This window comes from Polypterus senegalus, chromosome 8 (genome assembly GCF_016835505.1).
Source record: "Polypterus senegalus isolate Bchr_013 chromosome 8, ASM1683550v1, whole genome shotgun sequence".
Lineage (NCBI taxonomy): Eukaryota > Metazoa > Chordata > Cladistia > Polypteriformes > Polypteridae > Polypterus > Polypterus senegalus.
This window is the reverse complement of record NC_053161.1, coordinates 161,492,899-161,505,771: the sequence shown is the minus strand read 5'-3', so window position 1 is coordinate 161,505,771 and position 12,873 is coordinate 161,492,899. Positions and strand designations below refer to the sequence as shown.

The 12,873-nt window shown below is 42.7% G+C and overlaps 1 protein-coding gene across 1 annotated transcript in view; it reads right to left on the bottom strand.

Moving 5' to 3' along the window:
• Positions 1-4,638: 4,638 nt before the first annotated feature.
• The window catches only part of LOC120534656, a 76,923-nt gene continuing 68,688 nt past the window's right edge, over positions 4,639-12,873 (bottom strand). The window contains exon 6 of the mRNA XM_039762247.1: positions 4,639-6,705. Within this exon, the coding sequence (XP_039618181.1) occupies positions 5,237-6,705 (1,469 nt within the window). The 3' untranslated portion in view covers positions 4,639-5,236. The remainder of the gene's footprint in view (positions 6,706-12,873) is intronic.

Below are 12,873 nucleotides of genomic sequence, written 5' to 3'. Positions count from 1 at the left end.
TTTGAGAAAATGATGTCTTTCCCATAAGTAACAATCTCTAGATTTCCTTTCTCCTGAGCTTCACAAGCACAATCAACACCACCTGCCATTCGAATCACGCAGTTGCAGCATTTAAATCACGTGATCATAATCAGACTTTTCATTGGTAGGTGGCTTTTCCTCATTGGTCAATGGAGTTGCTAGATTTTTGTCTTGCAGTATGTAAAATACTGTGTGTTCTAGCTTCCTCCATCGTGCTGTGCCTGGAATGAAGACATATTTGGCCAACACCACTACCTTATAACATCAGGAAAGACCTTGTAACTCCAAAAACTAAAATAACTCAAATTTTGAAAGAGAGATGGCAGTTTCTAGGTGTTTCCATTGGTGACCAGTCAGTGACCATCGTTAGCAAGGCGGACATGTGGTTGACATACGCTCCCCCCCCCAAAGTTCCTCACCAAGGTCGGACTAATGGCTACCTCGTCCAGACTCCAAACACAGACACCCTTTCAGCCCAGCATGGACGCCCCCTGGAGTAGACGGATTGCCTTGATGTCCGTTGTGGACACACACATGCTGTCAGCCATACTACGGCCAGGTCAAGCTGTAGCCAGGTGAGAGAAGAGTTTTATCGGGAGGTTGCAGACTGTGCAACGTTCTGTCCTTCAAAGTTACCTACCCTGGATTTATGGTCCTCTGTTGAGTGACTATGAGAGAGAGAGACGTCCGTGGCCGTCGCACAGTCTGATGAGATAAGGTGGCAGACGCCGCACTCCAAAAGGGAGGCCCGGGCCAGCAAACAGGACTTTCAGCTGACGATATGGGGGTCTGGCAGCAGGATTCGGGTACCAGGCCTGGCGAGATGGAGAATGCCAGTCTGCCCGAGTCCAAGACGAACATCTACAAAACATCCAAGGTGACGTCACCACTCGAGGTTTAAGCCGAGCTGGTAAATGAATTCACAAGCGAAGCTGCAAAGGAGGTCACTGAAAGTAAACAAAGCCCTTCGATGGAGTTTGGAAATTTGAAACGCTAAACTTGAGAGCGGCCAACAACTCTGAGCAGCTCATTCATTCAAGTGTGCCAAGTTGAAATGACAAGCTGTTTCACGTGAATAGACGGCAACATCTGGAGCTAAAAAGAAGGGACCTTGGCGTGTATGTGTAACACTGCAGTTGACAACAGGGTGGGCCTTACTTTTACACAGCTCTTACACAGCACAGAGCCATTAAAAGCTAAGGGTCTCGCCGCACTTTTCCTGTGATTTTTGTCTGTTGTCGTAATCGTTAAGAAAAATGGCAGCAGGTTGTGAACGGTTATGTGGTGTGACGAGCCAAATGACAACAATGACGTGTCACCCGCATGCACATTGGGGACAGCTGAGGGGCTCTACTGACAGTAAATTGTACAGCCACCCTGGTATTGACGCCTCTGCAGGCCAGATGAGTGACAGCTAGGGTATCGCTGACATCACTTCCGGGGTCCGCCCACGTGGACCCGCCTCTTCCTGCCCAGATGACTGAAAACTGGCAGCTCCGCCTTCTTTTTTAGCAGCTCTATTCTGAATTCTTGCCTGATAAGAACTTTTCACTGTCTGTTGGGTTTTTCTTTTTCTGAAAGGGGTAAATGAAAGGCACAAAACAGAGCAGAGGAGACTCGGTCAGAGCCAATAAAATCAAACCTGATTGTAGCACAGGGGGTCTTGGGACCATGATAGTCAAGTATAACTGCAAGGCCTACAAACAGTAATGAATGGGGGGTTGGTGCTGCAAGGAATGAAAGAAAACAAGTGGATTTGGATTGTGCAAACCGAGGAGAGGCTCATCAAACGCTGGCACCAGGACAGGTGCCAGTCAATTCACCGTTTTGTGGCTCTTGTGCCACAAACAGAATGAAAAAGCAAACAAAGGACAAGCCAGGGCTTTGTGATTGGCTGCCCAAAACCAGGTGACCATTTGTGGTACAATATGGCATCTTCAATCACATCATCAGCCGCCCCCTGCAGTTTCGACTTCTATAAAGGCTGCACGACTGTGAAGTGCTTTACCCAGAAAGCCTTTCAAAGTTACCGGCTGTGCTTGCTGAAATGTGCTGCTCTGGAGGGGGTCACATTACAGTCACAGGGATGGCCGATGACACGTATCGTCAGGGCTCCAAATACAATAAGGGCACCCGATTCTAGCAGCAAAGTCAACGAGAAGCTCACTGGAAAAACAACAGGAGCCGCACAACATGGAGGGAGGACAGCGCTGCGGGGTGGGCTACTCCACCAAACGCGCTCATGAAATCGAGGCTCAGTTGGTCCCATGAATGTCAAATGCTCCTCGTTAACTCAAGGTGGGCTAAGGTAATGCACGATTACGCGCACACACTTGTGATATTCAAGTAGCCCCGAGATCCAATCATAGAGGTCACCCACCTTCAGCTGGGCACGCTCAGGACCACCCAGTACTTGGATGAGAGACCTTCTAGGAGAAGCTTGGGTTGTGCCTGGAAGAGGTGGTGGGGAGCCCAGTAGGGGGCTTTAATCCTGTGGTACTGAATGTGGCCCTCAATGCGACACTCCAGTGACTAGGATACCGTGCTGTAAAAATGGTGGTGTCCTTCAGACGAGGAGTCCTGCGTCTCTGTGTTCAGAAAAGATCCTTGGGCATCCTTTAAGGTGTATCCCGATATCCAGGCTAAATTAATAATAATGATTCTTTGCATTTATATAGCGCTTTTCTTACTACTCAAAGTGCTCAGCTATTGCAGGTTAAGGGCCTTGGCTCAACAACAACAACATTTATTTATTTAGCACATTTTCATAAAAATAACGAAGCTCAAAGTGCTTTACAAGATGAAGAAAAGAGAAATAAAAGACAAAGGGCCCAACAGAGCTGAGTCCCTATCAGCATTTACGGGATTCAAACCGTCAACCTTCTGAAAATTGTCCTCCACGGCCTGGTCATTCTGGGCCCCTAATCGGCCCCCGTCTCTACTTGGCTCTCTCACCACATCACCACCTACCAGCTCACATGTGGCGAGCATACTGGCATAAAAATGGATGCCATCTCATCATCCAGATGGATTCTACACAATAGTGGTGGTTGAAGTGGCTCAATGCTCACTATGAAAACAAAAAGCACTTTGAGTAGTGAGAAAAAGCGCTATACAAGTATAAAGAATTATTATTATTATCATAGTGCAAAAAGGACAGAGCAGAGTGCAACATCTACAGCCTGAGTGCCACCTGGGACTTTAAGTGGCTGGTAAGTGGATGAGTGGCACTATATGATATAGAAAGACACTATATAATAGATAGATAGATAGATAGATAGATAGATAGATAAGGCACTATATGATAGATAGATAGATAGATAGATAGATAGATAGATATGTGAAAGGCACTATATAATAGATTGATAGATAGATAGATAGATAGATAGATAGATAGATAGATAGATAGATGAAAGAAACAATAAGATAGATAGACAAAGGCACTATATAAGAGATAGATAGATAGAATTGAAGAGCACTGATTGATACTGGAAGAAAGAAAGAAATGATTTAGAAGAGCCAAGTCATCCCAGTGTTTGCCTTTTTAAAAAAAGTAATTAATCATAGACTGACTCTGCATCCATCCATCCATATCTTAAACCTGCTTTCTCCATTGCAGGATATGCAATATCATTACTTATACCAAGCATTAAATGGAAACAAGGAAAAAGAAAGAAAAGAGGAAACTTAATACAGGCATCGATTTAAAAACAAAAATACTCACCCCGCTTATGACTAACGTATTTTAATTCTGGGGTCATGAGGAACCAAACCTTCAGAGGCTGGAACTGAGAAGAGGTGACAGATCCCTGCTGGGCACACTTGCTCACTTACCGCTGGCCAGTTTAGAGCTGACTGACCATGAGACTGACATGGGCTTATCATAGGTCTAAGGGATAGATAGATAGATAAGGCACTATATAATAGATAGATAGATAAGGCACTATATAATAGATAGATAGATAGATAGATAGATAAGGCACTATATAATAGATAGATAGATAGATAAGGCACTATATAATAGATAGATAGATAGATAAGGCACTATATAATAGATAGATAGATAGATAGATAGATAGATAGATAGATAGATAGATAGATAGATAGATAAGGCACTATATAATAGATAGATAGATAGATAGATAAGGCACTATATAATAGATAGATAGATAGATAGATAGATAGATAGATAGATAGATAGATAGATAGATAGATAGATAGATAGATAGATAGAATGCATGATGTGTTTTGCGGCAGCTTGAAAATGTTTCGAGTTTTATTTAATTGCCATAACACAGAAGTACATGTAAGAGAGACAGTGTTGGTCTTTTCAGCAGTCAATCTGTAAAGGTGCTCACTAATAAGAAGGTGAAAGAGGCTGTGTGGTAATCTACAGCAGACTGGTGCTTAAGTACATTACAGTCCTGAAGATGGCCACCATATAAGTGCATTATTCAACATGTAGAAGTTTCCTTTGAATGGTTGAGTTTGAGTGTAAAAGCACTAGTTGGTGAAAGTCACACAATTAAGTGTGTAGCAGCAGTGTGAAACACATTAGGCAGCAAGTGAAAGTTCTATAAAACCAACCAGCCAAGCAACTGGACAGACATACGCACATACGTGTCTGGTTTTATTATTTGCTGACTGTTAACTCTTGTAGACAGAAGAAACCAAAGACCCACAATGAAACAAGAACATTGCCTTCATGTTATCAAGTCACAAAGAGTTGTAGCGCTCGAGTGACTGGGGAAAATTGTACTACAAAGTGACGGTAAGAAACGGGCACTGCCACCTTCCACAGCTTACTGTGATTTTCCTTAAGGTCATGTAACAAGAATCAAATGAAAACTGTAGAGTGACATGGGCCTAATTGGCACCCTTGAAAACAATGACATTCAGTAATACTACTTGTAAAATTTAACAATTTTCTAATAAGTTTATCTAATCTAACGTGATAAGAACTAATGCCCAGTGCTGTAGTGTGATGCCACACACAGTTAAGTGGTAATCACATATTTTAGTACCACAGTTTATTAGAACAAATTATATCGCTTTCACACAGAGCATTTCAAAATAGCCGTTGTGTCATAGAATACATAACATTTCCTCGCATCTCATTGAAAAATACAAATGAAACTTTCCAGGTATCTCCAGTTGCATTTCTTGGTTATTAGTTTTTCCCCATCTGCTCTCACTGCTAAGCAGAAGTTTGGTACTAGATCAGCTCCTTTTCAGTGTGAATTTTGGCGTGTGTTTTAAGATTGCACATTTGTGAGAATTGTTTGCCACAGTCAGAACAGCGATATGGCTTCACTCCAGTGTGAATTCTTGTGTGTGTCTGAAGGTTGCTCAGTTGGGAGAACTGTTTGCCACATTCAGAACAACAATATGGCTTTTCTCCAGTGTGAATCATTGAGTGTCTCTGAAGATGGCTCAAGCATGAGAATCCTTTACCACATTCAGAACAGGAATAAGTCTTCCCAGTGTGCATTCTTGAATGTCTCCGAAGACTGCTCCTATCAGTGAATCCTTTGCCACATTCAAAACAGCAGTATGGTTTCTCTCCCCTGTGAACTCTACTATGTTTCTGAAGACTATTTGCATCAATGAACTCTTTGCCACATTCAGAACAGGAATAGGGTTTCTCTCCAGTGTGAATTCTTGCATGGATCCGAAGATAGCTCCTGTTAGAGAATCGTTTACCACACTCAGAGCAGCAATGTGGCTTCTCAGCAATCTGAATTTGTGTGTGTATCTGAAGACTGCTACAATCACATAATTGTTTGCCACATTCAGGACTGTCAGTCAGCTTCTCTCCAGTGTGAAGTCTTGCATGCATCTGGAGATGGCTCATTCGTAAGAATCGTTTGCCACATTTAGAACAGCAATATGTTTTTTTTCGAGTATGAATTTCATTATGTCTCTGAAGACTGCTCCTATCAGAGAATTTTTTGCCACATTCGGAACAGGAGTATGGTTTCTCTCCAGTATGAGTTCTTGTATGGGTTTGAAGAAGCACCCTGGTGGAGAATTGTTTACTACAGTAAGAACAGCAGTATGGCCTCTCTCCAGTATGAATTCTTGTGTGGATCCGAAGATGGCCACTATTTGAGAATTGTTTGCCACAGTAAGAACAGTTGTATGGTCTTTCTCCAGTGTGAAGTCTCATGTGTATTAAAAGATGGCTGCTGGTGCAGAATCGTTTTTCACATTCTGAACACCTATATGGCTTCTCTCCAGTGTGAATTCTAATGTGAGTCTGAAGATTGTTCATTCGCGAGAATCGTTTGCCACATTCTGAACAATGATACAGCTTCGGTGGTGTATGGTGTTCATTACCACCTCCTTTGTATTTAGTTTTCCTTTTAGAGCTTTTCTTCTTCTCTTGGTAGACAGTGGGTGTGGGTGACTCAGTACTGCTTTTTTGAAATTGAGAGTTGAGCTGCTGTTGTGTTTGGCTCCGATTATCATCTCGGTCTGTAGATTTCCTTTTAAGATGTTTCTTCTGCTCTGGGTGGAGACTGGGTGAATCTGTAATGTGCATTTGAAGGCAAGGGTTAATTAAATTCTCTGACTGACATTTTGAATTCTCCATATCTTCATCTTTCATTGTCTCCTGTGATCTGCCCTGAAAAGACGGCTGATCGATGGAAAGTAACACAAAGCTGCCATTGTCTCTTAAATCTGCAGAAACACAACAAAGGTGAGGCTTAAATATAAAGTACTGAAAGAGATCTGGCAAAAGACAATCACTTGTTATGTGACAAAATAAATCCAGGAGGCACTCCAACCCCAGTACTTTAAATTTAATGTGAAAAAAAATATCCATTCTGATTTGAAGTAAACCAAATCTGGAAAGCACTGAGCCACTGAAGAGTGATTACAAGAAAAGACGTACAATGCCTTGGAAAAGTATTCCGCCCCCAAAGCTATTTTCCATTTTATTGTCTAAACTTATAATGCTGCATTAAAGTCAGGATTTTTCCAGCTGATCTATAAAACGGTGTAGTTCATGCCAAATCAAAACACATTTTCAAGATGTCACTGACACTGCAAAAATGTGGCAGAAACATCTGATGGGACTTTCTGACTTAAACACATGTGTGATGCAGATCAATAACTACACATCAGCCAGGTTCGACCAAGACCACTGTAAAATGTGGTAATGGCAGCTTCATGGTGTGGGAATGCTTTACAGCAATAGGGACTGGCAGGACCGACAGATCCTGGTTGAAACCCTGCTTTGTGCTGCCAGAAAACTTAAACTGAGACAGAGCTTATCTATCATCAGGACAATGGAGCCTTTGAAAACAAACGAAATGGATGTTCTTGTGTGGCCTAGTTCTAACCTTAACCACCTCATTAAAATATATATTATATAAATTGCTCAAACAAAATGAAAGGAACACTTTGAAAACACATCAGATCTCAATGGGAAAAAAATCCTGTTGGCTATCTCTGCATATGGACTGATATGGTAATGTGTTAAGAACGAAAGGATGGCACATCGTTTGATGGAAATGAAAATTATCAACCTACAGAGGGCTGAATTCAAAGACACCCTGAAAATCAAAGTGAAAAAAATGATGTGGCACGCAGGCGAGTCCATTCTGCTGAAATTTCACTGCAGCAACTCCAAATCGTACTCAGTAGTGTGTATGGCCCCCACGTGCTTGTATGCATGAATGACAATGGTGGGGGGCATGGTCCTAATGAGACGACAGATGGTGTCCTGGGGGATCTCCTCCCAGATCTAGACCAGGGCATCACTGAGCTCCTGGACAGTCTGAGGTGCGACCTGGCGGCGTCGGATGGACCGAAGCATAATGTCCCACCAAGAGGTGTTCTATTGGATTGAGGTCAGGCGAGTGAACGCGAGGGCCAGTCAATGGTATCAATTCCATCATCCTCCAGGAACTGCCTGAATACTCTCACCACATGAGGCCGGACATTGTCGTGCACCAGGAGGAACCCAGGACCCACTGCACCAGCATAGGGTCTGACAATGGGTCCAAGGATTTCATCCTGATACCTAATGGCAGTCAAGGTGTTGTTGCCTAGCTTGTAGAGGTCTGTGCGTCCCTCCATGGATATGCCTCCCCAGATATCCCATCACTTGACCCACCACCAAACCAATCATGCTGAACAATGTTACAGGCAGCATAATTTCTCCACAGCTTCTACAGACACTTTCACATCTGTCACATGTGCCCAGAGAGAATCTGCTCTCATCTGTGAAAAGCACAGGGCACCAGTGGTGGACCTGCCAGTTCTGGTCTTCTATGGCAAATGCCAATGGAGCTCCAGAGGACACTGGGCCCTCAGGCTACCCTCATGAAGTCTGTTTGAGTGTTTGGTCAGAGACATTCACACCAGTGGCCTGCTGGAGATCATTTTGTAGGCTCTAGCACTGCCCATCCTGTTCCTCCTTGCCCAAAGGAGCAGATACCGGTCAGTCCTGCTGATTGCTTAAGGACCTTCTACAAGGGGCACTGTCCAGCCCTCCAAGAGTAACTGCCTGTCTCCTGGAATCTCCTCCATGCCATTGAGACTGTGCAGGGAGACACAGCAAACCTTCTGGCAATGACACGTATTGATGTGCCATCCTGGAGAAGTTGGACTACCTGTACAACCTCTGTAGGGTCCAGGTATCACCTCATGATACCAGTAGTGACAGTGAGTGTAGCCAAATGCAAAACGAGTGAAAAAAACAGATGAGGAGGGAAAAATGTCAGTGGCCTCCACCTGTGAAACCATTCCTGTTTTGGGGGTCATCTCATTGTTGCCCCTCTAGTGCACCTGTTGTTAATTTCATGGACACCAAAGCAGCTGAAACTGATTAACAACCTCCTCTGATACTTAACTGACCAGATCAACATCCCAGAAGTTTCACTGACTTGATGCTATACTCTGATTAAAAAGTGTGCCTTTAATTTTTTGGGCAGTATATATATCTATACTGCGGTGGGATGGCGCCCTGCCTGGGGTTAGTTTCCTGCCTTGCGCCCTGTGTTTGCTGGGATTGGCTCCAGCAGACCCCCGTGACCCTGTAGTTAGGATATAGTGTGTTGGATAATGGATGGAGATATATATATATTGTGGAAGCTGGCCCGGACACAGACAGACGGACATCGTAATCTCACCCAACACACTTTTATTTACAATATTTACAAGTTAATATAGTCACGTGCACTCCCCAGTGCCTCCAGCACCGATCCCCAATGTCCAGGCCACACAGTTCCAGTGCCTTTCTCCTGGCCGCCTCTAGTCCTCCCTCCAGCTCCGTCCTCTTCCACCTGACTTTTGCCAATGACTGGAGGGAGGCGGCCCCTTAAATGGGAACACGGATGGGCTCCAGCTGCTTCCCGGCATTCCCCTGTAGCCACACCCCTGTGTGGCGGAAGTGCCTGCTGTGCACCCGGAAGCCGTCCGGGTGTCCCCTGTCGTCTTCCCCCCGGCACTTCCTGGTGTGGCGGAAGTGCTGGACTCCCGGGATATTTAGGCACTGGGGCGCCGCCTGGCGGTGGCCACGGGTCCCTACAGGGCTGGGCTTCCAAGCCCTTCACCCGAGGCCCCCAACATAACCAGGACGGACGCCCCCTCGCGATCTGGAGGAGGCACAAGCCCTCCTCCGGTCCTCCTGGGCGTCCTGGATGGGCCACAGCCCCGGTCGGGGACCACAATATATATACACTAGCAAAATACCCGCGCTTCGCAGCGGAGAAGTAGTGTGTTAAAGAAGTTATGAAAAAGAAAAGGAAACCTTTTTAAACTGAGGGAAAATATGCCAATAATTATTTGTTAAGGATCTATTTGTATACCATGTTGTCAGTTCGGCCCTCCGGTTGTAACATGACCAAGCTGTGCGCTGAGCTAACTCTTGAGCATGTAACTTACAGCTGGCCATGTGAACAGTAATCTTGTCTCAAATTTCACAGCATGGTTTGCTGCTGTCATAATCGGTTTGAGTTTCATGGTTTGTTTCAATTACGGCAGTATATGCAGGATTTGTTGTGTTGAAGTGACATTCAGCATCTGTCAAGCGTTGTAAGCACACAACCGGTTTAATCAATAAAATCACATCCAGCTTTTGAGAGTTTAAAAATTCATAAACATCAAAGTGTCCACTACTGAAATCGTCACCTGTCAATCTAAGATGTTTAAGAAGCATTGGCGGTTGTCCAAAGGTGTAAAATATTTGGCCATTTCAGTACACTTGAAAGCGACAACTGAACAATTCACCGGCAGCCATCAACTCACATGCAGAACCATAGGTGAAGGGCTTAAGCATTTCACTCTTATAGTGCTCCTGTGTAGTATAATTATCTCCTGTACCGTCATCAGTCCACACCTTGAACCTGTCCCAGTCATTCAATACATAAGACACAATGTTCCTCCGGATATTAAGAGTGAGCCTGATATGGCCGTGCAATATGTAACAAAGAGAATGGAAAAGGCAGGTGCCATCTCCGGGCATTGAAACCACTCGGTAAGTGACAGTTCTTTGATCGATGGTGATCACCTCGATAGACATGTAATGGGGGTTGGAATGATAAAGGAAATGTGTACCTGAGCAATGTAAAGTAAGTCTAAAATACCTACACAATAACTATAATTATAATAAATGAACAATAAAACAGCGGAGAAGCTGTGGATTAAATTAAAAGGCTGTAGTTATCAGCAGGGAGACGTGAATCCCGTGGTGAAGCAAGGAAGGGAATGTAGAGACTGGAGCGACGGATGGCCTTATATAAGCAGGCAGCCAACAACGTGGGAGGCGTTGAGATGGGGGACCCAACGCCACCTCACACTGTAACCGAGCTGCAGGCTATGGACGTATATATGTACGTAAGTAGGATTCAGTTAGCGTTGGGAACCTGTGTACCAAAATTTCTTGAAGATGGGCCCATAAGTAACAAAGACTGTTGAAAAGTTCAATATGGCGGCCAACAGTGGCATCATACCACCGAAATAAGTACGTACATTGGTTTCGGTTAGTGCAGGGAATCCGCCTACCAAATTTCGAGAAGATGGGGCCATAAATAAGAAAGTTCAACATGGCGGACGTTGTTGACCGTTATGACCGTTATGCATAGAATTTTGAAATGAAAACTTGCTTAACTTTTGTAAGTAAGCTGTAAGGAATGGGCCTCCCTAATTTCAGCCTTCTACCTACACGGGAAGTTGGAGAATTAGTGACGTTTTGAAAATTCAATATGGCGGCCGACATGGCGTCATACCACCGAAATAAGTACGTACATCGGTTTCGGATAGCGCAGGGAAGCCGCCTACCAAATTTCGTGAAGATGGGGCCATAAATAAGAAAGTTCAACATGGCGGACGTTGTTGACTGTTATGACCGTTATGTGTAGAATTTTGAAATGAAACCTGCTTAACTTTTGTAAGTAAGCTGTAAGGAATGAGCCTGGCAAATTTCAGCTTTCTACCTACATGGGAAGTTGGAGAATTAGTGATGAGTCAGTCAGTCAGTCAGTCAGTGAGTCAGTGAGGGCTTTGCCTTTTATTAGTGTGTGTATATATATATATATATATATATATATATATATATATATATATACACACACACACACATATATATATATATACACACACACACAAACAATAAATATATTAAATTATTTGCAAAGTGACTTCTGAACATCATTTAAAAGAAATCCATGACACATTAAACCAGGGCCAAGCAATCCACACACTGGGTAGCTCAGCCAGACACAACAAAAATGTCACAAACTTCAAATTGAGAAAAAAAGAAAAATAAATAAATTATATTTATTATTATTAAGGAAAACAAAAAAATATGGTGACTAAGTTTGATTTCCTACAAAAATGCGCTAAATTAATGAGTTTTCTGTTAATTTAATTTTTGAATAACAGCGCCATCTTTTGGTACTGGAAATTCTCCCCCAACTACTGTTAATCCACAAATAATAGTGAATCCTACATTTGTTTTAATTTACTTATGCAATTGAATTTCACTTTAAAAAAGAAGTGAAACACATGAAGAAAAAACAAATTGAATGAAATGACTAGGGAGCCATTTTCTTTGTGTAGAGTGGCAAGCATTAGCCTTGGTAAAGTATGTTCTTAGCTCCATTACTAATAGTAAAAAAAACAGGTTTTTTTTTGGCCATACACAACATACGGTATATTAGTAAGTTCAAGAATGAAGAGATAAACTAGTTGTGCCTGAATAATTTAAATAAACCTGCCATTTTAATAAGGGATGCACTATATGGGGCTGATACCAATATCTTATAATGTCTGTCTACCTACCTGCCGATGCCAATATACACTTTTATGAAATACGGAGAAAAATGAAACTATATCTGTTTAGGATGAAAAATACTGAGAAATGTAGCAGTTATTTTTATAACACTTAACTTTTGCATATGAAGTTTAATCAATTAAAGTTAAATAACATCTGCCACATTTGGCTGGCTACCTGTTGATTTTATAGTAAACGGTTTTGCAGGCTGTTGTTTTAAGTAACACTTTTCTCTTTCAACACATAGAACAAATTCAACAAGAAATGAAAAAAGGGACAATTGAAAAAGGGTAAAATGGCACAATGAAAAAAGAATAAGTAATACTGTATAACTTCCGCAGATCATTTACAATCTGATTTCTACTAAACCACATTTAGCTGGCTATTTGATTTTTGGTTTTATGGGCTGGAGTCTTAAATGCTTCATAATAATTTTGTCTCTTTTTGATGTAATAAGTCTGAACACAATTGAAACAATTACATTGTAGTTTCAAATAGAAGACTTGTTTTTTCTGGAAGTGTGTCATTTTTAGCACGAGGGGGAGGTTTTCTTAACGAAGAAAAGC